This window comes from Parasteatoda tepidariorum, chromosome X2, assembly GCF_043381705.1.
Source record: "Parasteatoda tepidariorum isolate YZ-2023 chromosome X2, CAS_Ptep_4.0, whole genome shotgun sequence".
NCBI classification, from domain to species: Eukaryota; Metazoa; Arthropoda; class Arachnida; order Araneae; family Theridiidae; genus Parasteatoda; species Parasteatoda tepidariorum.
In genome coordinates, this window is record NC_092215.1 from 28,219,778 (window position 1) to 28,247,498 (window position 27,721).

The 27,721-nt window shown below is 28.1% G+C and overlaps 1 protein-coding gene across 3 annotated transcripts; it reads right to left on the minus strand.

The window, feature by feature from the left end:
- Positions 1–734: 734 nt before the first annotated feature.
- LOC107443351 (transmembrane protein 272) lies at positions 735–25,874 on the minus strand. 3 transcript variants are annotated; one of them, XM_071188196.1, is made up of 6 exons: positions 25,756–25,874; positions 14,278–14,536; positions 12,737–12,823; positions 10,487–10,534; positions 3,808–4,005; positions 735–1,852 (listed from the first exon to the last, which is right to left on the minus strand). In XM_071188196.1, the coding sequence occupies exons 1-6, from the start codon at positions 25,756–25,758 to the stop codon at positions 1,653–1,655; spliced, it is 795 nt and encodes a 264-aa protein (XP_071044297.1). In that variant the 5' UTR covers positions 25,759–25,874; the 3' UTR covers positions 735–1,652. The 3 variants fall into 3 exon arrangements, with proteins under 3 accessions (XP_071044297.1, XP_042896986.1, XP_042896987.1); XM_043041052.2 differs by lacking the exon at positions 25,756–25,874 and adding an exon at positions 20,703–20,921; XM_043041053.2 differs by lacking the exon at positions 25,756–25,874 and adding an exon at positions 17,508–17,684.
- Between the last annotated feature and the right edge of the window lie 1,847 nt (positions 25,875–27,721).

Sequence of the window (27,721 nt, forward strand, 5' to 3'; positions counted from 1 at the left end):
CATTTAAGGAATAGGACAGTGGTATTTTGATCCATTCCCTCTTTTCCATTATTTTTGGAAGCTTATTTCTTTAAGCAAAACTCAAAACATTAATATACAACATTTATTCAAATTTTGATGATTTCTTACAAGTTTTAAAAACTGCAACAATAACATAAAATTTTCATATACCAACGCTTTCATGTTTTTTTAATTAACATATTAATTATGTAAGCAAGATAAATTAATAATTTTTCAATAATTAGAAAAAGTATTAATGTAGCAAGCCTGTTTGTTATTTGTAACTTTTCTTGTGATGGAATGCGCGTGATTGTTTTTTTTCCCTCCTACTAATTCTTGGATACGCAGACTAATTTATGCAAAGACAAAGCACGATTTTTTTTCTCTCACTAATTCTTGGATACTCAGACTAATTCATGTAAAGACAAAACATAGGTCACTGTTGATATTAAAGTACCTGCAATTGCAGTAGAAACCAAATGAAACTGTTAAATCCTTCCTAATAGAATAAGAATTATCGTCTGCTTCAAAATATGCCATTAAATTGAACGGAACTACTGACAATTAATCGACTACAAAAGTCTTGTTTTTCTAAATAATTTTTTTCCCTACAATTGTTAACTATTTTAAAATTTTTTTAACTATTAATTGTTAATATTTAATTTTAAAATATCAAACTTAATTCTTTACTCAATTTTTGTTTAAGTTGGCTGTCATAAATAAAATTGTGCAACAATTTTTAAACATTTTATTTAAAAAGATACATAAAATTGTTAAATAAAGTAGACAAAAATATAAATGCTTTGATAGTTTTGAAACTAAAAAATTTAACTCAAATTATTGTAGGTATTTACAGATGTAAACAAGAATTATCTTGTCATTGAATTAAGTTTTGTAGCAAATAAGCGCAATGAATTCAGAAAAGCAAGAATTTAATTGAGTTACACTGGTTATCGTATTTTTCATCGCTAATTATGACAAAAATGCTAGTTTTTGAGCAAATATATCAAAGTTCTGAATTAATTTTGACCAACAACACAATTAACAATTAAACGTTAAACAATTTAAACACTGAAATTTTGCTATGTGTAGCTTAATTATTTCAATTTCATTGACTCCCCTTACTATATAGTTTTAGAACCTTGTCAAAAATTAAGTAAAAAAAAGCATACACACTAGGGTGTTAAAAAATTAAAACTAGATTCACTAAACCAATTAAAAGACTATTCTCCTTGTTAAATACCGGTTCGTTATAAGTGGGCTCTGTTGCTTAAGAAGCATTCTTAGAGTTTTAAAAAAAAAAATTCTTCTTCACTGTAAGTTACGTTTTGGAAAAAAAAAACTGTAAAAGTGAAAATATGCATTAAAAATGCAAAAAAATATATAATATTTTATTTTTTTGTGAAGGCAATTCTCTAAACTTTTAATGACTTAAAAATTGAATCTCAAGGAATTTCCAATATAGAAGCACTTAAGCTTATTTTTAAAATAGCTAGTGAAGCTAATGTTATTTTCATAAATCTATGTATTCGCACAACTATGACCCAAAGTGATGTTAAAGTAAGAAATGCAGGGTTTTTGGACCATGGTCGTGCTATTCTACGGTACCTGTTATACTAATGCCTGTACAGTTTTTCTATTCTGTTAATATTTTAAGCTTTATCTGCTACATCATTATTTGTTGGCCTTCCAAATACAATGTATACAGTGAAAGATATAAGAAATAAGGATGTACTGAGAAATATGGAATTTAAAAGCCAAAATGCGTATTGATATAAAGTTTTATGACAATATTTCAAGCTTGTAGTGTCGTAGTAATTTGGCGGGAAAGCTGCATAAGTCCAATAACATCCTAGAAAAAAATTGAATGTTTAATTAAATTTAGAATTTTTAATTTTCTTATGTAAACTGTACACACAAAGATATACATGGTGTTCCGTTAAGACCACCTTTAATATTTATTTTTAGAATCCGTATCAAAAATGAAAAAATAAAGGTATGCAAATTAATATAAAAAAAGCAAAAACGCTACCGAAAAAAAAAGCAAAAACGCTACAGAAAGTGACAACTTAAGGTGCAGGAGAGCAGATAAAACAGGTTTGATTGCGGGAGGAAACAGAGAGGATTTGAAAGACGATTATTAGAAATAGCTTCCGACAACCTCCTATTAAACCTGACTTGATTTTTAATAGATCCACTTTTCTTAACTGCAATTTGTCAGCTTTCGATAATAATTTTGTTTTTTCTCACTACATTTGTATGAGACCAATATTATCAATTTGCTCCCCTAATTGTACATACTTTTTGTTTAAATTTTTGATATGGATTATAAAAATGCATATTAAGGGCGGTCTTTACTTGACACTTTGTATTTACATGATGATTATACATGAACCCCTGACGAGCATATTATATAATATATATATATATATATATATATATATACAGTGGTGGCCAAAAGTGTGCACACTTTTTGAAAGTTTCATGTTTTTCAACTTTGTGTGCTTGTAAAATATATTAATTTTCACTTAAATACAAACGTTTATATATCAAATTGAAGGTAATTTAANCACATTGCAATGAAAAATAGTGGCTTCAAGCCGCAACTGTTTTTAATCGTTAAAGTTTAGCTGTCATGTCATGTCTAGCCAAGCTTTACCCTTTATCATACTAAAAATACCGTTCCTATTGTATTTCAAGCTATTCTCTGAGAATTTCACATTGCGATGAAAAATAGTGGCTTCAAGCCGCAACTGTTTTTAATCGTTAAAGTTTAGCTGTCATGTCATGTCTAGCCAAGCTTTACCCTTTATCATACTAAAAATACCGTTCCTATTGTATTTTAAGCTATTCTCTGAGAATTTCACATTGCGATGAAAAATAGTGGCTTCAAGCCGCAACTGTTTTTAATCGTTAAAGTTTAGCTGAGCTTCATGTCATGTCTAGCCAAGCTTTACCCTTTATCATACTAAAAATACCGTTCCTATTGTATTTCAAGCTATTCTCTGAGAATTTCACATTGCGATGAAAAATAGTGGCTTCAAGCCGCAACTGTTTTTAATCGTTGGAGTTTAGCTGAGCTTCATGCCATGTCTAGCCAAGCGTTACCTTTTATCATACTAAAAATACCGTTCCTAGTGTATTTTAAGCTATTTTCTGAGAATTTCACATTGCGATAAAAAAATAGTGGCTTCAAGCCGCAACTATTTTTAATCGTTAGAGTTTAGCAGAGCTCATGTCATGTCTAGCCAAACGTTACCTTTTATCACACTAAAAATACCGTTCATATTGTATTTTAAGCTATTCTCTGAGAATTTCACATTGCGATGAAAAATAGTGACTTCAAGCCGCAACTGTTTTTAATTGTTAGAGTTTAGCTGAGCTTCATGTCATGTCTAGCCAAGCGTTACCTTTTATCATACTAAAAATACCGTTTCTATTGTATTTTAAGCTATTCTCTGAGAATTTCACATTGCGATGAAAAATAATGGCTTCAAGCCACAACTGTTTTTAACCGTTAGAGTTTAGCTGAGCTTCTTGTTAGCGAGTTCTAGCTTTTATGGGAAGTAAAGGTGGCATTGTGCGCGCTGCTGACCACTGACCATAATAATGCCGTTGGTCACGAAAGTGTAGAGATTTAGGCTCCATGACCCTCTGGTCCACAACGGGCTGTTACAAGAATCTTTAATATTATTATAGCAACTGTATTTCCGCGTATACAAAAAATAAATGACTTTTGTTATTTAATATCACAATAACTAATTTTGGCATGTTTTATGTTAGTAAAGATTGCGTATAATACTATACCTGCAGCAAACCATCCTACTTGGATTAGTATCGATGCTAGTAAACACCTTGAGTAAAATGAGTCATTATGTTCTTGATCTTTCACTAAATTTCTAAGTTTTCTAAATAAAAACATGAAACATATGAAAGCTGAGCCTGCAATGATTAAGTATATGGGTATCATAGGTTGGGCTTTGCAATTATATAAATGAAGAATGCCTGAAATAGAAAATAAATATTTTAAACATTATTTTGTAAAGTTTAATGGATAAACATCAAACACCATAAACTGTGTCAAAAATGTTTTTTCCTGACATACTTTTCAAGTGCAATGCTTCAAAGTCCAGAAATACTTTTCACTTTTTAATTTTCGACAAAGCACAAAAAGCGCATTCATTGGATAACATGGACACAACTTGAAATACGCGTTTGAAAAAATGGATAATGCTCAAAAGACGCTCTAAAAATGACAATGATATTTACGTTATAAAAAAGAGGCGTAGTTCAAAAAAGGTGTTTAAAAAATCGGATATTTGAAATGCGTGTTTGAAAAAATGAACATAAATGGATAAAAATGAACAGCTTGAATTGCATGTATGGAAAAATAAGCATAGATGCGCTTCTAAGAAAATGAACACAGAATTAAAATTCTTTTCTTAAACTACTGTTATGACTTTTGTATTTTAAAACAAGAAATAAGTAGATATTTGTTTTTTGTAATGTTTAAGAACACTAAGAGAATTTTATTTTGATTTGTTGCGCCCCTTTTTTCAAGAGAACGGTAGGTTTTAAAAAAAATTGAATTCATTGAAAAGGTGCGTCGTTTTACATTGTCCAATCTCAGAAACATGCATTTTTTCAAACTCACTATGTCTATTTCTAATATGCACTTTAAGTTGTGCCCATTTTTTCTTACACATATTTCTAGTTATGTCCATTTTTTCAAACGGCAATTTGAGTTTTGTCCAAGTTACAAAGTTTTGATGTTAAAACATGAAAGAGGTTGCGAAAAAGTCACATATTTCATGTTCCATGAAATACATATGTTTTGACTATATTTGATAATATTGCAGTGACATATTTTATTTAAGATTTCTTTTAATAGCGCAAGAATACAAACCCTTCAAGTACATCCAACAATAGAAGCTTTCCTGACAAATAAATAACGTATCAAACTTGACTCCCGCCTAATGAAAATGAAACCTGATTGTTAGCAGCTTTAAAAAAGTCGTCTGCCACTAAATGAAAACGAATTCTTTGACATTTGTAAAACTAAAAATAGTTTTCAATAATAAGTTTAAAAAAATTAGTAATAATTTAAAAAATGCAATTTGTTTTTCAGTCTAAAGACTTTGAGAGAGTCTGCTACTTCAGTTCAACAAAAAGTCGTTTGCCGCCTTATGAATATTGAATTTTCATTATCTGTCACTCTTGAAGATATTATGCCGAAAACAAAACGATAAAGAATTTCTAGTTCCCCAAAACTATAATAGCAATATTTTAAAAAGAATATTATCTTTTATTTCATTTTGATGGCAGTAGAATCAATTGCCAATTAAGTTCCTCGTATATGTATATAAAAAAGAACATTTTCCGCAATGATTTTTGTGAAAATTAATCAGTCAAATATTTTTAGTTGATTAAAACCTTAAAAAAACTCTCGGTGACATTATATGTTTTTTTTTTTTTTTATCTACAAAAACATCATTACGCCAGGTAATTTTTGTTTCTTCATTTAAAGTGTAATTTTTATGCTTGTTCTTTTGGAAATTATTTTAAATGCATTTATCGAATTTACTGTATGTTAGGTATATTTGAATTTTTATTATAAATATTACACCTTTGATTTTCCAGTGAATAGCTACAGGTGAATTTTTCAGTATTTGAAAAAATTTTCAAGTATTTTTAAAAGTTCTGTATTTTTTTTTAAATTTTTACTTGTTTATTTTCCAACAATTCATATTATAGTTCACCTTGTTTTTCTTAGGAAATACGAATTTTTGGCTTGATTAAATCTTCACAATTTTTTCCTCGTTACGCAAGTTACATTTTTATCAAAAGATTGTTTTTAAATCATGTAATTGCAAAAACGCAATTTCAAGGTTGAATAAAACAAATAAGATGAAAGTTTTAAAATTATAAAACCGTATACTGAGTGATTTTAACCAGCTACATAAAAAAATACATCCCATTCTGTTTGACGTCCGAAATATTTGGGCCAAAAATTAATAATCATATTTTTTAAGTAACAGTTCTGTAATTTCAATCTAAACAGCTCTGAAATATAACATAAACAGTGAGTATAAAAATTGAAAATATTTATCATGATTACAGTTTGTGTGCTATTTATTCAATAACATGTAAATACTTAATACCAGAGGATTTTATATAAAGTTCCCATTATGAATGTTTGGGAAGGTTTTCATATTTTTATTTGTATCTTTTTTAGCTATAATGACCTTCAAAAGTATAATCTTCCAGTTTTATCATTTGATAAGAGAAAGATCAACTGTTTTAGAACTAAATAGAACAATCCTTGAGTAAAAAAGAGTTATGGTACAAATTTAGACAAGATGGGTGTTAAACGAGCTCTTTGTTTTACTTATTCAATACTTCCGTAAAAGCTATTACATAAAATTTTAAACAGCAAGAGTTCTTGCGTTAGAAGGAATGCAAGCGTTTTAAATTTTGTTGCATATTTAAATATGATACATATTTTGAAACGTGAGCCTACATTTTCAAGTTAAAAAGATTTTTAAAACTAAAGACTAAAAAAAGTTCACGAAAAAAGAGAGAGAAGAACTTAATTGAAAAATTGAAATAGTATCCATAATATGATCAACCGAAATTAACTCGAACCAATAATTATTGGTAACTTAAAGGCCATTATTTATTCAAATGGAACTTCGCGGAAACTTAAAGAAAAGCATGAACTTTTTTTGAATGATGGAACGATAGAACATATTTTATAACATTGAGCTTTAAATTAATGTCTTCAGTTTTACTTAATCTTGTACAATACATAAAATAGTATCCATGATATGAATTTTTAAGAAAAAAGTTAAATATGAACTAAAGTGTTCAAAATTTGCAAAGTGTTTCATAATTGCCGCCCTTATTGTAATGTTTTTAAAATCTTTGTAAATATGAACTGAAAAACAGTCACGATAAGAGTTTCATCCGAAATTAACTCGAACCAATAATTATTGATAACAATAAGTAACTTAAAGGCCATTATTTATTAAAATGGAACTTCGCGGAAACTTGAAGAATAGCATGAACTTTTTTTGAAGGTAGGAACGATAGAACATATTTTATAACCTTGGGCTTTAAATGAATGTCTTCAATTTTACTTAATCTTGTACAATATATAGTAGTAATGTAAATAAAAATGATCAAATTATTCGACTCAACCGCTTTTTTTACCAATTCTTTTGAAGAAAAAAATGCAAAAAACATAATTTTTTTCATTTTATTAATAAATACAAGGAACTAAAAGATAACATAATACACAAGTTTAAAGTTGTAATTTAAAATTTTTTTGAGTAAAAAACATTTAAATTACCATCAATTTACTATCCAGAGTTATTTCGGACAAATGAAAAAAGTTAAATATTTGTCTCTGTATCATAGTTTTTAATACAAGAGGCAACACTAAGTGATACTTTCTAAACTCCATTTAAGTGATACGCCATTTTTTTTTACTCTTTTTTTTTGTATGTAAATTCAGCATTTATCGTATATACCAGGGGTGGCCAACCTGCTGCTCGCGAGTCACATGCGGCTCTTTGAAGGATTATTTGTGGCTCTCGATAAATGAACCCGAGTTCCCTTTTCATTTTTGTGCTACTATATTTTAAAAAATTATTATCGTTCCGTATGGGTTTCAAAATGTCTTTTAAATTACTGAAAACAAATATGAAAGACTAAGTGCAGCGTTGTTGAATTCAAGGTGAGTTTTCCCTTTCCAATATAATCGTGAGACAAAAAGCATCGGGAGAATTAGAATTAATAGAGATGCAAGAAGATCAAGCTCTACAATTAAAATATAAGTCGACGTCGATTACTGAAATTTGGAAATTTGTACCAAAATCGAAGTATCCTGAATTAAAAAAGGCTGCTTGTCGAATTATTTCAATATTCGGGACAACGTACTTACGTGAATCATTTTATTCTTCTTTAAAATTCGTGAAATCCAAACACCGATCAGTATTAACTAACCACCATCTCAAAGAATTATTGAGAAGTGCTGTCACCAATTATTCACAAAATTTTGAAGAATTATCAAGAGAAGTGAAATAAATGTGATTAATATTTAAATTCAATACACATATTTTGTACTTTTACTTATATGTTTTCAATAAATATAATTTATATAAGATAGAAATTTCATTTGCGAAAAATTTCAAGTTTTGAAAAATGGCTCGACTATCAAGGAGCTTGGTCACCCCTGGTATATACAATCGCACAAAACACGTGAGCAATCCCACAATCCAACAGCAAAACTCCCAAACAAAACTTGGCACACTTCCAATCACAGCAGATTATTTTTTATTTTTTTTATTTTTTATTCCGGACGAGTAAAAACGTGATGAACAAAACGTACTGAAAAATTCTGATACCCCCGAGTTTTCTCGGGATAATAATATTTGCAATATATATACATACCAGAGAAAACTCGGGATAATAATATTTGCAATATATATACATACCCGAGTTGACTCGGGATAATAATATTTGCAATATGTATACATACCCGAGTTAACTCGGGATAATAATATTTGCAATAAATATACATACCCGAGTTAACTTGAAATAATAATATTTGCAATATATATACATACCCGAGTTTTCCCGGGATAATAATATTTGCAATATATATACATACCCGAGTTAACTCGGGACAATAATATTTGCAATATGTATACATACCCGAGTTAACTCGGGATAATAATATTTGCAATATATATACATACCCGAGTTTTCCCGGGATAATAATATTTGCAATATATATACATACCCGAGTTTTCCCAGGATAATAATATTTGCAATATAAACTGCTGTTTGTAGAAAATGCAACACCATGAAAGAATCATCAGAATCAAATGAAATTTAATGCAGAAACGACTTGTACTGATACAAATAAATGATGAAATTTTCAAAACAAAAGAAACAAATTAAGCGTCCGAAATCAGTATTTGGTGCAGCCACCACGCGCTGCAATAANCCAACCTGCGGCTCGCGAGTCACATGCGGCTCTTTGAAGGATTATTTGTGGCTCTCGATAAATGAACCCGAGTTCCCTTTTCATTTTTGTGCTATTATATTTTAAAAAATTATTATCGTTCCGTATGTGTTTCAAAATGTCTTTTAAATTACTGAAAACAAATATGAAAGAATAAGTGCAACGTTGTTGAATTCAAGGTGAGTTTTCCCTTTCCAGTATAATTGTGTGACAAAAAGCATCGGGAGAATTAGAATTAATAGAGATGCAAGAAGATCAAGCTCTACAATTAAAATATAAGTCGACGTCGATTACTGAATTTTGGAAATTTGTACCAAAGTCGAAGTATCCTGAATTAAAAAAGGCTGCTTGTCGAATTATTTCAATATTTGGGACAGCGTACTTATGTGAATCATTTTATTCTTCTTTAAAATTCGTGAAATCCAAACACCGATCAGTATTAACTAACCACCATCTCAAAGAATTACTGAGAAGTGCTGTCACCAATTATTCACAAAATTTTGAAGAATTATCAAGAGAAGTAAAATAAATGTGTTTAATATTTTAAATTCGATACACATATTTTGTACTTTTACTTATATGTTTTCAATTAATATAATTTATATAAAAAAGAAATTTTTAATACCTTTCTTGCATACCTTTTAAATACGTATTTAATTGCGGCTCTCGAAAAATTTCAAGTTTTGAAAAGTGGCTCGACTATCAAGGAGCTTGGCCATCCCAGGTATATACAATCGCACAAAACATGTGAGCAATCCCACAATCCAACAGCAAAACTCCCAAACAAAACTTGGCACACTTCCAATCACAGCAGATTATTTTTTATTTTTTATTCCGGACGAGTAAAAACGTGATGAACAAAACCTACTGAAAAATTCTGATACCCCCGAATTTTCTCGGGATAATAATATTTGCAATATATATACATACCCGAGTTAACTCGGGATAATAATATTTACAATATATATACATACCCGAGTTAACTCGGGATAATAATATTTGCAATATATATACATACCCGAGTTAACTCGAGATAATAATATTTGCAATATATATACATACCCGAGTTAACTCGAAATAATAATATTTGCAATATATATACATACCCGAGTTAACTCGGGATAATAATATTTGCAATATATATACATACCCGAGTTAACTTAACTCAGGATAATAATATTTGCAATATATATATACATACCCGAGTTAACACGGGATGATAATATTTGCAATATATATACATACCCGAGTTAACTCGGGAAAATCAGGGAAGCAGTTCAGGAAATTTTATTGCGAGGCAGTTATAAGCTGCTTTTTTCGTGTTTTTGTGCACAATGATAAAATAAAAAATGTATATACTTTTGGGAAAAAGTAATAAAAGTTGCTACTTTCTTAGGATAAATATAAAAAATCAGAAACTTATTAAATCACAGATATTTGAAACATTTCACTTACCAATTGTGATCATTGAGAGAGGAATTACTACCATGAAAATGAAACAAACTAAAAAGAAAATTAATGATTATTTTCAATACATAAAACGCGTTAAAATGCATTGTAAATAAAGGTAACGCCATAATTGCCGTAACCAATAAGCCGTATTTCTCCTACGTGATAAGAAACGAAATTTATTTTAACAGAAAATTAGGTCACTAAGTTCTCGCTGTAGTTAAAAGGCATTTGAACTTTTATTTATAGTTGTTACAAGAAAAATTAAATTTAAAAATTTAAATTGTATTTACAGCTTCACTAAATTTTTAAAACGTTTCAGTTTTAAAAATTTATGCTCTTTTTTATGCTTTTTTTTGGCTTTTTTTTGTTTTTTTTGTTTATGCTTTTTTTTTTCTCTTTCTTTTCTTTTCTTTTCTTTTCTTTTTTTAAACAGAAACGTCATTACTATACAGTACGGTAAATTTTTGTGTAAGTGTATTTGAAACAAAAATTATTTTTTGACTTTCCATTTTCTTGTTCTTTCCTGCGGTTTATACTTCCGCGACGATATCCTGCAGAACATGATAAATAGTGTAGTGTGTGTTTTGTTTTTAAAATTGTTTGTCATTATTTCTGATACTATTTCATATTTCCAAAATTATTTTCCACGTTAAATCCGAAAAAAGTGTTAAAAATAGCTTGCTAAATGAGTATGTTCTACTTCATTTATAGGATTGTACCTTTTACCAAACAACAGACATTTTCTTTGTTAAAAATGGTATAACGTTAAACGCTGGATCGTTATAAGAGGGCCCTACTGCATACATTGATAACATTAATCTTCCAAATGTNGAGAAAAGCGAGATCGTTATAAGAGGGCCCTACTGCATACATTGATAACATTAATCTTCCAAATGTAAATAAAACAGTTCACAAATCGATTAATGTTAATAGAAATTGGCGCATAAAACGACAAAACCAAATTGAATAATAGTGAAAATTTGTAATCCAAATTGAATTCATAAAGCATATCAATTTTATAATTTATTGTAAAAAAGGAGAATTTTGATACTATTTATTTTTATTAAACGTAATAAATATGCAAATAGTACACGGAGAAAAAAACTAGTAAAATTACCCCACTATATGGTAATGACATCTCTAATAATAAAAAAAGACTTCATTCTGGTTAGTAAAAACAAAATATACGGTGTATAAACCATTCATTTAGTAATTTTTCCGATCGTAAAATACGGTTTACTGGAAATTCTAGTTTTCAAAATATAGTTCTTATAACCACACATTTAGTAAAAAATACAAAACTGAAGAGTAAATTTGACAGAATGCATGGTTTTAACGCCCTGCTCTAAGGTATGATGATAAAATTACCACATTTGACCACATTTAACAAATTTTATCACATATTATAAAACCTTAATTTATTGTTAATATATTACCAAAATTATTTCCAAAGCACGTTGGAAAAATTTTCCAAGCTCTTTGGTGTTCCATTAGAGCCAGAAACACTATAAATGTTACGATATTTTCATAGCTTCGTCTGTACTTTTTCCTCAGTGTATTTTTAAATAATGAAAAAAAAACTTACTCAAACAAGAATTTTTTTTTATTGTTTTTTTTATTTTTAATTTTTATAGATTTAAATGTATTGAATTCATTTTTGGGAATAAGTTATGATTTCGTCTTTTAAAATAGCCTATTAGGGGTATATTTAGCCTAAATAAAAATCATACATTGTTTTTTTTTTCCTTTTTATTAGTTTGTCATATTTAAATACTAATAAGTATGAAAAATTGTAATTTAAAAATTTAATTCGAAATATGAAAGTTTAATAAAAAATTATACTTCATTTAATTAGGGATTTAGTTTATGTTTATTGAAAAGAAATCCTAAGACCTGATTTAAATGTTAAAAAGAAATGTGCCAAATTGCTTTTTTTTTTACCACAATTTAGTGGTAATTTAGTCGCATCACTCGCAAAATCTATTTTAACCATAAAAAACATTACGGCCTAATTTTTAGAGTTTTATTTATTTAGTTAAAGTGATTCAATGATTTTACTGCAATTATTACTGTAAAAATTACGGTATAGCATATTTTTGTTCCGTAGCATGTTCCGTTAAAAATAGATTTTATGGTAAAAAGTACGGCCTCTCTGAGGGTCAGTACTTTTTACCAATAATTTAAACAGGAGTTTTTTACAGTGTAAACAAGAAGTAAAATTTTAATATTGAACATATTATACATTTTTCTTACCTACTACAAATACTGTGAATTGAATTTCCTTTCTAATTTTAATGTGCGCTAAATTCGCGTCTTTCTCTGTTTCTTCAGGTATAACATCTGAAAGAGACAATATGTAATTAGTTAAATTCCTTGATAAATTAAGTATACTGAAACAAATTTGTATTTATTTATTTTTCTTTCCTCTAATATAAATTTGTTACAGTACTACTTATAAAAAATATTTTTGCTTTAAACAAGCGCTTCCCGTTTTAAATTAACTTCGTCACAATAAGTTGAAGCTCACACTTATGTTTTCTTTCAATGTAGACAGATATATTTTCGTTAAAACCCTTAGAAAATTTGTTGCTACAAAATGTAGTTCATTCTAAAATGTTCTCACTAATATTTTTGAACTTCGTTCAAAACGTAGAACAAGTTTATGTCCAGAAAAAAACTCATATTGGCTTCCAAAGATGAATATTAGCTGCAAAATATGAATGCATAATGCGATTAAAAAAATTATATCTTAATTTTTGTTCTAAAAATTCGTAGTTTGTTGCATGCATAAAAATAACGCTTATGTTCATGCTGGAATTTTACCATTATGCTGAAGCATTTCATTATTGTATTTAAGCGGCAAGCTCTGGTGCCATGTATTTTCTTTTTGTCATAAAATGGTTGAGGTTTGATGTAATTAAGATGCAGAAACCAACAAGTATGTCACAGGGCGGCAAATCTAGGCTTTTGGGAAATTTTTTTCTAGTCGTAGCTAAATTTAAGTTTTAATGTATGATTCTTTATATTTAAATTTGATTTAAAGTCACTTTTCACATCACTGCGTGTAAATGATTCAAAAGTTCACATAAAACGCCACTTTATTCCAAATCTCAAGTGGAGAGACTTTTAAAATTTTGGCAAAATTCTGAAAGCTTTGGTTTTTAACTGTCTGCCGCTCTATAAAATATTCTGAAAAAAGCGTAGAAGTTGGCTGCACAACGCACCTACCTCAAACCAAATGATTACTCTAGAAAAAGTATTTTTGAACATACATTAAAAGTTTTAAAGAGAAAAGTAGTAAATCAAAAATGCTGAGAATGATTCCATTCCATAATTTAATTTAAACTACACATTATACTAAGTTTTTTATATTTTTGTTTTTGTATTTGTTATGCAATTTGATAAATAAATTAATATCATTATTAGGATAATGTTTTACTTCTGGTTACTTTCATTTGGAACTTTAAGTTTGGCGTAATACTAATAAGTGGAAGTAGAAAATCTCATATAATTAACACACAAAAAAAGTAAACAAAAGTTATACCTCTCTTTTTCTAAGCTGTTATACTGAAAAATCTCCCTAAAAATTTAACACCTCTTTTTTTCTAAGCTGTTATACTGAAAAATCTCCTTAAAAATACAACATCTTTTTGTTCTAAGCTGTTATGTTGAAAAATCTCCTTAAAAATGTAATACCTCTTTTTTTTTTAAGCTGTTGAATTGAAAAGCCCCCTTAAACGTTTAAAATATCATTGTTAAATAGTAAAATAAATAATGATTACTTACTTACTCACCTGTTACATTCGTTAACCCTGATAATCTCGATGTTGAGATATCATGTTTCTTTACAAGAATGCTTTTAGGTTGATAGTCACCAAATAAATTTATTTGTTCCCCACTTTTTCTTATTGGACTATACAGCCCTATTGTTGATCGTGACATTGGCGATAGATTGTGATTTCTTAAATTAAAGACATCTGTCGCTGAAAAGCTTAGCCTAGGAGCAGACAGTGAGCCCGTCATGTGAGCATGGTCAACTCGAAGCCTGTCGTCCTAAATTTAATTAAATTTGTGATGTAAATAAAACATGGAAGTACATTTAAATTTTCAAAATATATACAAGGTTTTCGATAAACATTGCCCATAATATATATTTTCAGAAGCCACATCAAACAGAGAGTAATAATATGTACACTAAAGGTGTGGAGAATTAATCTAAAAAATAAAGAAGAAGAGAGAAAAGCATTTATCAAAATCTAACAAATCACTAGGGGGAATTAAAAATATCAAAACCAGTTTAATTGTCTTAGGAAGTTGAGAGAAGGCAAAGAGCGACTAAGAAACGCCTTCAAACTCTGCTGTGCAATCAAAATGGTTTTTGTATTTCTGCAACCGCCTTATTTAATGATAATTTGTCTGATTTTGATAACCTTTTTATATTTTCCTTTTGAAATGATTATTTGTGACCCTTATTGTGCACTCTTTCTTGACTTTCTTTTTAACAAATAGTCTAAATATTATATGTTAAGGGCAGTGATTATGGAAAATCAACACATATTTACTGCGTTTATTGAAGCAATATTTTTGAAATTTAAAACTAAACAGGAACGGATAGTAATATTGTAATAATTAATATATTAAATTAACTAATTTCTTTCATAAATTTTGAACCCGATTCCATTCATTTCATTACCATTTTTATTATTATTATTATGATTATTATCGTTCGAAATTCTTAGATCAAGTATCGACGTTGCATTCCTATCTCAAATATTTCCATAATCTTTCGGCTTTGCGAGAAAATCTAAGCTTTTACGAGATAATTCCGGTTTAATCAATTGCAACTTCATTGCACCAGAAACTACTCTTCACGTTTCACATGCGTTATCAATGTTCAAGGCCGTTGCTTAAAATGGATTACATATGTTGATTTTTTTAACTTTTTCAATTATTTCCATGATCAATATGAAAAAGATGTTTTTTTTCACACATAATTTTATCTAATCAAAAAGCACCGTTGGACGGAATGAGTCGGATTAGGTAGCTGAATCGGAAAGAAACTTAGTAAATACGTGAAAATGTTACATATTCTATGCATAAAAACTTTTTACATTAAACATTTTTCTTTTTTTAACTTTCGAGAACAAAATCTAGGAAATTAAATTTATTTTGGTTGACAACACTGTAGATTGAGGATTTGAAACTGCATGCAAAAATTTTGCAAAATATTAACCTCTCCAAAACTTTATAATGCGTATAAAATCATTATTATAATCATTATTATATATTCATTATGTTCGGCAAACACCACTCTTAATATACATTTTCAGAATTCTTGTCAAAAATGAACTCAAGCAAATATACACTATAGGAATCTGAAACTATAGTCTTGTGAAAAATAAACTCAAGCAAATGTACACTATAGGAATCTGAAACTATAGTCTTGTCAAAAATGAACTTAAGCAAATATACACTACAGGAATCTGAAACTATAGTCTAAGTTATTAAAAAAACATCAAAACCAGGTAAATCATTTACGAGCAAATTATTATTAAATACGTCAAAACCAGCTTGACTGACAGAGGAAACTGAGAGAAGGTAAAAGTTGATTATTGGAAATGCTATTTAGTTGACTTACAGCTGTTTTGAAATTCTTTGTTTTCATAAAGAATAAGTCACTTAAACAAGATTATTTTTATGTGAAACAAGATGAAAAGTTCATGAAGTGAAATATATATGTTTACTAGTTTCTTTTTGTGAGAAAAATGAAAAATATAAAATTTTCTATTATTTAGGAAGAAACCAAGCTCCTAATGTCTTTTCAATTTATAGACTGTAAGAAATTTTCATTGAAATAAATAACACAATTTTCGAAAGCTTTGAAAAAATCGGAATTAGTCAAGATCTTTAAGAATGTCTTAATTTTTAAATTTAAATTGTTTTCATTCTAGTATAAGGAATGATAATGCTATTCTCCTAACATAAAATGTATTATTCACCAATTTTTTAAATTTGACTTTTTTTCCAAAATTTTTTATACACTTTTGAATTTTTTGAGCCCTTGTACACAAAGAAAAAAAAGTTTGGTCCAAACTACTTACACCGAGAAACTTGGTAATTTTTACAGAAGCGCTTTGGTAATGATTTTGTAAAATTAACAATGAAATATGTCTTCAAAATATGCTATAAAATTTGGAGATATCATCATGCTACCTTATATTTAATCTGCTAAATTAACTTTTCAAATTTGTATTTTTTTCTAAATGTGTGGTAAAAGAACTATAATTTTTAAAATTAGAGTTTCCTGTAAACCATTACAATCTAAGCTAAAAATTTATTACATGAAAGGTTTATATATCGTATATTTTGGTGTTATTTACCAGAATTATGTTTTTTTTCTCTTTCCTTTTTTCTTTTTTTTTACCAGAAATGACGTTACCAAACAGTACTGTAATTTAACCTGAATTTTTCTCTACGTGTACTGTTTAATTTTTATATAATGTTTTTTTTTCCGAAATTCTCTCTAAACTCTTTCTTAGATTTTATGACCTCTTTGGTCCGAAATATGATCGTAACCTCACTACTATTCAAGATTAAATCATAATATGGTACAATTTAATCTTTCTTGAACTTAAACTAATACAACTAAATACTCTTTTTACGCATGGTATTTTTCAGTAAAATCCTTTAAATAAGATAATATATAGTTTAAAACATACGATAAGATTGTTTTGAACTTTTAATGACTATTAGAAGGTTAATACGTCCAGATTACTATGGGTCATCTTTCATTCATTGTTATAAATTTTGGACCATACTATGACTGTAAGCTCAATAATTTGAACCATAATATGGTGCAAATTAATCTTAAACGTGATTGCACTATAGTATGGTTTAATCTGTATGGAAATATGGTTTAATTTTAAAATCTTATTTGTTTACAGGAAATTTTCATGATAGTATGGCTTCATGTACCGATAAAAGGTTCACCATCAAGCAATGAAAAATTAAATAACTAGCTTACCGCAGCAAATTTGTTATCCATGCTTAAAAAAACTTATAATTTTCCAACTTGTTTTGTCTCGGTTAACACAGAGACTCAATTATTACATATTATAAACTCAAAACTTCTGATGCATGAAACAACTCATTTACTGAAATGTGTTATCAAGACAGTTGATAAACTACAAAACATAGCACTAAATAGATAAAAATCTCTTCTTTTGATCTAAATTTTTTTATTATCTAACAATAATTACTCTTCTTATATGATATTTTTAGTAGACTCTAGTTCTTTTTTTTTAAAATAAGATAATATACAGCTTAAAAGATACGTCAAGATTATTTTCATCTTGAAAATAAACAAATTGCATCAAAATATTTTCGAATCTCCTTCGAAAATACTAGTGCGAAGGTCCTGACTGATTATGATGAATGTTGTTTGAGGAATGTCTGGTTATGCTGTGTGTAGTAATTACGATTGCCAAATGATGTAATATTTTAAGGTGATAAAATGTACGCAAAGAATAAGTGCTATTTTGAAATTTAGTAAAGTAGTTGTAGATCAAAAAAATAAATAAATAAACATAGTAACAATAGCATTAAAAATTGTACTGGTGTATATAAATAAATCATTTAATTTATTTGAATTTTTTTAAATTAATTTTTACTGTTCAAATATTCGCAGTAAATTATTTTTTACAATATTAATTTTCTCAATATTAATTTTTACAGCAACTATAGGAGGAAAACTTATGTCAACAAGAAAAGGAAAAACGTGATAATAAAAGAAACCCGAAGGAAAATCTTGGATAGTTAAAACAAAATACTTTTCACATAAATTTTTTAATATTCCATCCCTTGTTTTACACATTTTATGCCCTGTTTTACACATTCTATCCCTTGTTTTACACACTCCATAACATGCTTTACACATTTTATCACTTGTTTTACACATTTCATTCCTTGTTTTACACATTCTATCCTTTGTTTTACACACTCCATAGCATGCTTTACATATTCTATCACTTGTTTTACACATTTCATTCCTTGTTTTACACATTCCATCACTTGTTTTATATATGCCTTAAACACGAAAATACCAGTGTTTATGATTTATAAAAAGAAATTTTATAATTTATTTGATATTCATACTAATGAATGCAAATTTTAAGAAAAAAACACCCGATGGAAAGTAAACATCAAATGGCACGCTGGAGACGTGTTTGTTTTTACTCATGTGAAACTTTTTGTTCTAGAACACTCCATAACCCTCAAAACGAATGAATTAGATTAGTTGTTCTAAAACTCTCTATAACCTTAAAACGAATGAATAAGATTAGTTGTTCTAGAACACTCTATAACCTTAAAACGAATGAATTAGATTAGTTATTCTAGAACACTTTATAACCTTAAAACGAATGAATTAGATTAGTTGTTCTAGAACACTCTGTAACCTTAAAATGAATGAATAAGATTAGTGACGATTAAAGACATATCTCTCCTTAAAAATGTAGTGCCCACATTTCAAAACACATATTCAACAAGAATTTGAGGAGCATTCTAAAAGACGGGCGAACTTCCGTTATTTTGCATTAATAAAGGATTTATAATTTCTGCTGAAGTTTCTAAAAAAGAAAAGAGACTTTGAAGAAATTTATTTTACTTAATCTTAAAAATCTATACGGAGATGAATATTATTGTTATCAAGAAAATACTGTTTCTTCCAATATTGCTAACATTTTCCAAGTTTGGTGCAAAGAAAATTTGGCTGATTTTATGCATAAAGATTAATGAATTTTAATATATCGAATTATTTTGCGTAGATCTATCGGATTTAATAGCTTCCGTACGGATGAGGATATCCCGTGCGGCTCAATAAATGTATTTTGTTACCTATTTTTTCCTCTGCTAGTTTTCATTATTCATAATCCACAAAATGTATAAAAAGTATGAAAAAAAATAATCAACCGACTTCCCTCATTTGCATTTCCTTTTCTCCCTCTCTTTTTCACTCTCTTTTAGTAAGTGTGGTAAAATTTAGTAACTTGTTCATGATACATTAGAGCACGGCATAAAAACCATTTATTTGGTTAAATTTACTTTTTAGTTTTGTATTTTTTGCTAAATGTGCGGTAATACGAAGTACAATTTTGAAAACGAGAATTTCCGGTAAACCTTCACCATATTAACGGGAAAATAAGCAAATTAATGTTTTAAATATCGCATGTTTTGGTTTTTATTTCCAGAATTATGGTAAATGTTATTACCATACAGTACGGTAATTTTATCAGAATAGTTTTCTCCGTATTGGAGGCTTCTGTAGTGTAGGACTGAGAAATTTTTTTCCAGCTGAATGGAACTGAATAGAATTGTCTTAGCACGTTTACTTACTTCACGTGTTAGGTTCTCAAGATTCAGCTAAGCAATTTTTTTTTTAAATATTGAAACGCTTAGTAATTGTTTGTAAAGGGCGTAAAGTTGAAATAAATATTTTAATATTGCTTGGTTTAACAGTTTCAGCACTGGTCTTCAATGTCAAAAACATCATACCATACTTAATGTAATACTAAAAAGTAACGGGTTTAACGTGTGCGAAAATGATCTGATGATTTTATATATATNATATATGTATATATATATATATATATATGAAACTAAATACTATTATTCAATAAAAGTGTGATCCATTATGTTTAAAAAACGCTTATAGTTTTTGTTTTATCTTTCTTCCAACTTTTCAACATATTTAAGAAAAGAAAAAGTATTTATTATTGTGGTAATTTTCGTGTTATTTTACGCACATTTCAAAAATACTTTACATATTCCATCGTTTTTGAAAATATAATCACTTGAAATTATTAACTGGTTGTATTTTCACAAAAGTATATTCACCTCAACGCATTATACAACCAGTTAAAACGATTTTTTCTATAGAGTATTAGCTTTTAGTAAAAAAAAAAAAAGAAAACTCCAATATTTTTGCATCTAGTAAAGCAATTTATAAGAAAAAAATAAGTATTTTCCACTTAAAATAAATTAATTTGAAATAAACTTAAGATACAACATGTATAATTTAAGAGCAATAGATTCAATGCAACACATGCAATTTAAAGAATATTTCTCACGACACATGCAATTCATGTAATATTCAACACTGTATATGCAACTTATGTAAAATATAACACACGTAATTTATAAAAGAGTATAAAAAACTTACACATTTAAGTTCACTTATGGCCCTTAAAATTCTCACACTCATTTGACTACCAGCTAAATTTGGATCTGAATTTTTCTCTAAATGTAACATTTTTGTTTCGTATTATTATCATCAGAAACACGACAACCATGAACAACGCTATCTACCTTAGAGCATAGATCAGAAATAAAATAGTATCCTACACTAAGTAAAGACTTCGAATTCCATATTGAGATAGCATAAATCATTTATCTGCGTTACGAAAGAGAGTAACTCCCAAAGTTAAAATAAAACAACAAAATATCAATTTAAAACGTGTATAGATTACGAAGAAGGTTGTGGGACAAAATAATTACTACGTTCGCTAACATCAGCTGAAAACTAAATGAAAAAGAACTTTTTGAGTGGAAAACAATTAGCTAAAATACGTAATTTCCTGCGTATTATTTATTTATTTTTTTACGAAGCACATATTAGATCAAGCGAAAGTTTAAAATCGACCTTGAGGCAAATATTTTGAGGTGTTAAATCTATGATCAAAGATTGATTTATAGCTATATTTACTATTTTTTAAAGAAGCATTTAATTTCTCATTCAGATAGAAATTTTAAACAAATTTCACTTGTTTAAAATTTTTGGCGGTAAAAGATTTGAAAGATTCATTTTGAAGATATTTTAAGCCTCAACAGTGTTAATGAATGGAAAATTAGCGCCAATACTACAAAATTTTATTATTAAATATTAATGCACCAGATTTTAATAACTAAAAGACCGACATTTAAAATTTGTTCTTTAAAAATTATTACGTGTAATAGGATAACAAAAATAATATACAAAAAAAAACATTCCAAGTTTTATTTTTAACATTGTTTCAACGTTTATTTTTAACATCGATTCAAAATTCATTTTCGAAATTTTTAACTTCCATTTAAAATTTATTTTCACACGGAGAAAAAATTTTACGTAAAATTACCGTTCTGTGTGGTAATGACATTTCTGGTAAAAAAATAAATAATAATTCTGGTTATCAAAACCAAAATATACTGTCTATAAACCATTTATTTAGTAATTTTTTCGTTCATATGGTATCGCGTTTTACCGGAAATTCTAGTTTTCAAATTTATAGTTCGTAGTAATTTTTTCGTTCATATCGTATAGCGGTTTACCGGAAATTCTAATTTTCAAAGTTCTTATTATCTCATATTTAGTAAAAAATACGAAACTGAAAAGTAAATTGAACAGTATAAATGGTTTTAATGTCTTGCTTTAACACTAGATTGCCCAAGGAAGTCATTTTGATTGCTTTTAATTTCAATTAGAAAAACAATGATGACACAATTTCTTAGAATTTTGTGACTTTTTGTACAACATATAATTTTTTTTAGTGTTAATATTTACTAATAACTTGTTATATAACTGAAAATAATGTAAAAAATATTAAAAATTAATTTTAAACAAATTTCTTCATACATTAGTTATTCTTTCACAATGTAGTCATTTTGACTGCTTTTGGGCAAAAAAATATTTCAGTCTTTCTAGTGTTAAGGTATCATGATTAAATCACCAAATTAATTTTGAAGCCATATTTTATTGTTACTTTACCTAAATCATTACCAAAGCTCTTCGGTAAACATCACCGAGCTATTTAGTGTTCCTATAGAACCAGAAACACGGTAAATTTTATCATATTCTGGTAATTTTGACGATACTTTTTTTTCTCAATACAACATTTCACATTTGAATCCCTCAATGCGAGCATTAAACGTGCGATGTATATTTTATTCATATTGATACTAAAAAATGACTCTATTTTAAGTGACTTAGATCACTTATTACCAGTGCTGTAACTGAAGAAAAATATTTGGGAGAACTGTCATAAATTTATAATGTGTATGTTACAGTTGGCTGATTTTTCATGAGCTAAAAAACGAACAGTTTAAATTACTTTGTCTACTTTAATTAAAAAAGCAGACCTTTATTTTTTTTAAAAAAGGTGGAAATTAATTATTTTTATCTTGGTGTATTCATCATAAAAGCTATTGATAAAATAATTATTTAATATTAACTATATAAATTTCTATTAAATATTACTCAGTGAGTACACAATTCTTCATTATAGTACTATGTACTAATTATTTGTTTAACGCGTTGCCTTGATAACAAGACGATAGAAAATATATACATGCATGTATACAAAAAGAGATACAGATTTGTTTTGTTAGAGTTTAACAGTAAGAGAAGTTCAAATTTGTAAAAACTTATGTTACTTACTTTATAAGTATCTTTATTCAAATAGAAAGTGAGTAAACTCCATGAGCCCCTTTTTTTAATGCTTTCACATAATTGATTGATCTTAGATTGATTTACTTGCTTACCAGATTACAAAATATGTAAAACAGAGTTATAAAGAAAAATAATCTCGTTTAATATTCAAAATTTTACAAACCTCATGAAATTAACTAAACGCAACTTTGGTATATTCATCATAGAAGCTATTGATAAAATAATTATATTATATTAACTACATAAATTTCTATTACATCTTACTGAGTGAGTACACAATTCTTCATTATAGTAGGTACTATGTACTACTTATTTGTTTAACACATTACCTTGATAGCAAGACGGTGGAAAATATATACATGCATGTATACGAAAAGAGATACAGATTTGTTTTGTTAGAGTTTAACAGTAAGAGAAGTTCACATTTGTAATAACTTGTGTTACTTACTTTATAAGTATCTTTATTCAAATAGAAAGTGAGTAAACTCCATGTGAGCCCCTTTTTTCATTTCTTTAACATAATTAATTGATCTTAGATTGATTTCCTTTTTTACCAAATTATAAAATATGTAAAATAGAGTTATAAAGAAAAATAATCTCATTTAATATTCAAAAGTTTACAAACCACGTGAAATTAACTAAACGCAACTTTATATAAAGATTTTGTTCTCATTAAATACTGGTAAATACAATTTAAATATTTACTTTGATTGCTTAGATTTTGAACTACGTCAAAACGTTTAAGCACTATAAACATTTCCGAAATTACATTACTTTTTTGACATGATTATTTCTACATTCTCATTGCGTTTTTCTTACAGGCGAGCTCAAAAATTGCATCAATTAGATTTGAAACTATTTTCTGTTAGAGCGAAATTTTCTGTTAGAGCGGAATTTTTTTCCGAGCGGAATTTTTTTTTTACATCACAAAAAATAAATAAGCAAATAAATAAGAGAAAAACCGAAAAGAAAAAAAATTGGCTTGAAATTTTTTCAAATATTTAAAAAAATATTTACTACAGCAAACCAAATATTTCGGAGAACGGCGTTCTCCCACGTTCCGCCCAACTACAGCACTGCTTATTACTAAATTTGCCGATATACGTAGATTAATACATATATTGGTTTATATGTATTAATTTACGAACGCATACGTATATTGGTGCATACGTATTTGGACAGATACGTTATATTTATGCGTAGTGTAATGTAACTCCTGTCACTTGTTTCTAATCATATAGTCAGATTTTCAAAGTAAATTTTCAAAATAAATATAAAGCGCAATAAATATAAATTATAAATATTCTTGTAGCTATACATTTAGTCTAATAGAATTAAATATACGGTTAGCTCTTTTTATAATTTCTCAATTTATCTGAAAAACACTGTTCCTTACTTTACTTGCCACTACTGCCCCTAGTTTAATAAAAACATTATTAAATTAAATATTAAATGGACACATAATAGCAACGATTTATTTGTACGACTTCTTAATTTTCATATACAGAGGAAATATATTAAATTTTCAGACTATGCGTGGTATACTGATTTTAATAAATAACTTTTGCATCCGAATAAGCTGTAAAAAGCTGCAGAAATTTTGCATCCGAATGAAATTTAAAAATATTTTTATTAGTCATCACTGCAATATTTTATTTTGCATTTATGATTTAATAATTAATAACCCTTCTAAGGACAAAAGGGTCTAGAGGGGATAAAAAAAAACATTTAATGAGGTTATCAACTCAAACTACCTGGTAAAAACTATCCGCATATGCTGTTGAAGAACTCTAAAAATTGTGTGAATGATTACTTACACCAATTACTTACAAGCTTACACCAATCTGCATCTTGTTTTTTGAAGAAGGTTGTGATTTTCTGAGCTCCGTAAATTTGGCGAATAATTAGTGTATATTAGTGAATAATTAGTAAATATAGTATTTGGCAAATATTAGTGTATTTAGCAAATAATTAATTTAAGCTATTTGACTAAATTCTTGTGTAAAATGATGATAAGGCATATTTTAAGCGTATAAAAAATGCTTTTGACCCATTATTAAAAGTTTAAAAGCGGATAATTTAGAACTTTCAAGATATTGACAATATGACGGTCAATATGGCTGTTAGTTTACACGAAATGTACTGGTTAAGTATAAGTTCTTCTAGTCAAATATAATTGACAAACTCGCCATAGCTTATAGAGTAACAAGTAAGATTCAAACTTTTTTTACTGATTAATAAAATATTGATTATGGTCGATTATTCGCCAAGTAATTTCAATCTTTTTGTCTGATGGATATTACAAACACTCATGTAAAGTATTATAAAATGAATATATTTTTTTAAATTTATAATAATGATATTTATGCTCTCATAAGATTTACATAAATCTGTCAATTGAATCATGGTTCAACTTGAACTATAGTGTCGTATAATCAAGTTGGTTCACTTAGCACCATATTAAAATTCTAATATCATATTAAAAATTAAGATAGTATGATTCATTGCATTCCAACATTTTTAATAGTTACAGTGCACCTGTGACTGTAAAATTAACATTCTGATAGGGGATATTTATTTCATATTTATTTTAATTTAAATAAAAGTAGCTGATAAACAAATGGTATGTAAGGCATACAAAAAAACAGTTTTTAGTGTAGTGATTGGCAATTAAGCGGGACCTATGCGTCCTATTATCATATAAAAGGTTATAATATTCACCATTAATGTTCTTTTGTCCTAATTTCATAAAAGTGTGACAATCCTAAAGATAAATAAATAAATATATTACCATTATAAAAGCTCCTTTTCTTTCGCCTCTGCTAGAAACTTCTGATAAGACTTCTTCCCTTGAAAATCTAAATATTGTCGAAGATTTATCAGCTGTATGACAGCATCTTAACAACCCTTTGCCGCACTTTGATTTACTTTTCACTTTCTTTAAGAAGTATATTTTTGTGAACTTTTCTCCCTTACGTCACGTGTTTTTCGTTCTACAAATGTCATTCAGAATGCACAGATACTTTAACTAAAATAATAACTACATTTGAAATATAGGTACAAAAAAATAAATTTTTAATAATTTCGTTAATAATTTCTTAATAACTTTTAAATTAATGATCCGATTGCTAAGAAAATACAATTTTAATACAAATTTTATGCTTCTTTCAAAAATAATAATTATAGCTATGAATCAATCTTAGATCATAGAATTTCAGATTTAACACCTCAAAATATTTGTCTCAAGATCGATTTTAAACTTTCACTTGATCTAATATGTGTTTCGTAAAGAAAAAATAATAATAAATAATGCACAGGAAATTACGCTGTTGTTGTTGTCGTGTCTCATACTCGATTGCACTATCCATAGAAGAGGGGTGCTATTGCCTCTGGAAAGGTTGGACTTCTGCCTGTTGGTCCGCGGGAGCTATTTTATATTACTCCTACCACCCTATGGTAAACCAAAGGAGGCATTCCCCAATCCGCCACCTGGGGACCTGGGGACGCTCTCCCTAGGGGTTACAGGCTCCCCGAGAGAGGAAATTACCTATATTAGTTAATTGTCTTCCGCTTAAAAAATTCTTTTTCATTTAGTTTTCAGCTGATGATAGCGAACGTAGTAATTATTTTGTCCCGCAACCTTCTTCGTAATCTATACACGTTTTAAATTAATATTTTGTTGCTGCTGTTTTTTTTTAAATTGCACATTGGGAGTATCGTAACGCAAAGTTAAACTTGAATATACAAATTTATTTATTCATTATTATTGTTTTCATCATTATTATTGTTGTTATTATTGCATTTATTATTGTTTTCATCGGACCTCAAAATCTGGGAGACAACTTCAATCTAGAAAGTATGGTGCCAGTCATATATCTTACAGTTCCTTTATTTTTAATTCCTTTTAAAAATCCCCAAACTTTGTTATAAAAAGGAAACATTTACAAATGAAAAGACTTGTTTTCAAACATGTGACTAATACTATTTTTTTTCTTTTTTACTTTTTTGTACTTTAACGTGATACCTTAGTATGGTCAAAATCATTTATTCGGTTTATCATTTATTCAGTCAGGAATATAATTTCGAAAACTAGAATTTTCGGTAAGCCGTTACCATAAGAACAAAAATAATTACCAAATGACTGATTTAAGTACCGTATATGTTGGCTTTATAAAGCTGAATTTTATTTTACTTTTTTTACTGGAAATGTTATTTATACAATTGGGAAATTTCTACCAGAGGTTTTTTTCCCCTGCACTCTCAGAAATAAAACTCTCACTTTTGACGATTCAGCAAATCGTTATATAGTTTTCTCGTTAATTTTGAGAATCGTTAATTTTGTTTCGCCGGTTTTTCGTTGATTTTGAGAATCATTTCGTCACGAAATCATGTGATTTGTGCCGAAACGTGAACTCTCAAATATATGACAAAAATGTTTCCTCAATTCGAAACTTCGTTCCAGCGCATTGTGGGAGATGGTTATCTAGAATGTCGAAACTAGAATAAAGACTATACAAACGGAAATAAAACGATTTAAGCCGATCGACCTGTATAGTGGTCAAAGACATGGCCTTGTGGTATGGGTATGGGCAATGGTGGACTGCGCTCAGTAATTGCCTCAATTATAACTCCCACCCCTAGCAGTATGCTGATTGCGCTGCTAGTTGATAACGTTTGTAGGTAGATCTCTCTCCTCATTGACATGTGAGGGGTGCAATATATACAAATCAAGCACTAACTTGGCGATAAGCTTCTAC

What these genes read in the sequence shown, in the direction of transcription:
- LOC107443351 (XM_043041052.2), bottom strand. Translation starts at nt 20,792, where the DNA reads ATGTTACATTTAGAGAAAAATTCAGATCCAAATTTAGCTGGTAGTCAA. An exon ending in ATTCACAGTATTTGTAGTAG is followed by an intron (nt 10,535 to 12,736) that starts GTAAGAAAAATG and finishes TTTTCTTTTTAG; the next exon opens with TTTGTTTCATTTTCATGGTA. An exon ending in AGTAGGATGGTTTGCTGCAG is followed by an intron (nt 1,853 to 3,807) that starts GTATAGTATTAT and finishes ATTTTTTTCTAG; the next exon opens with GATGTTATTGGACTTATGCA.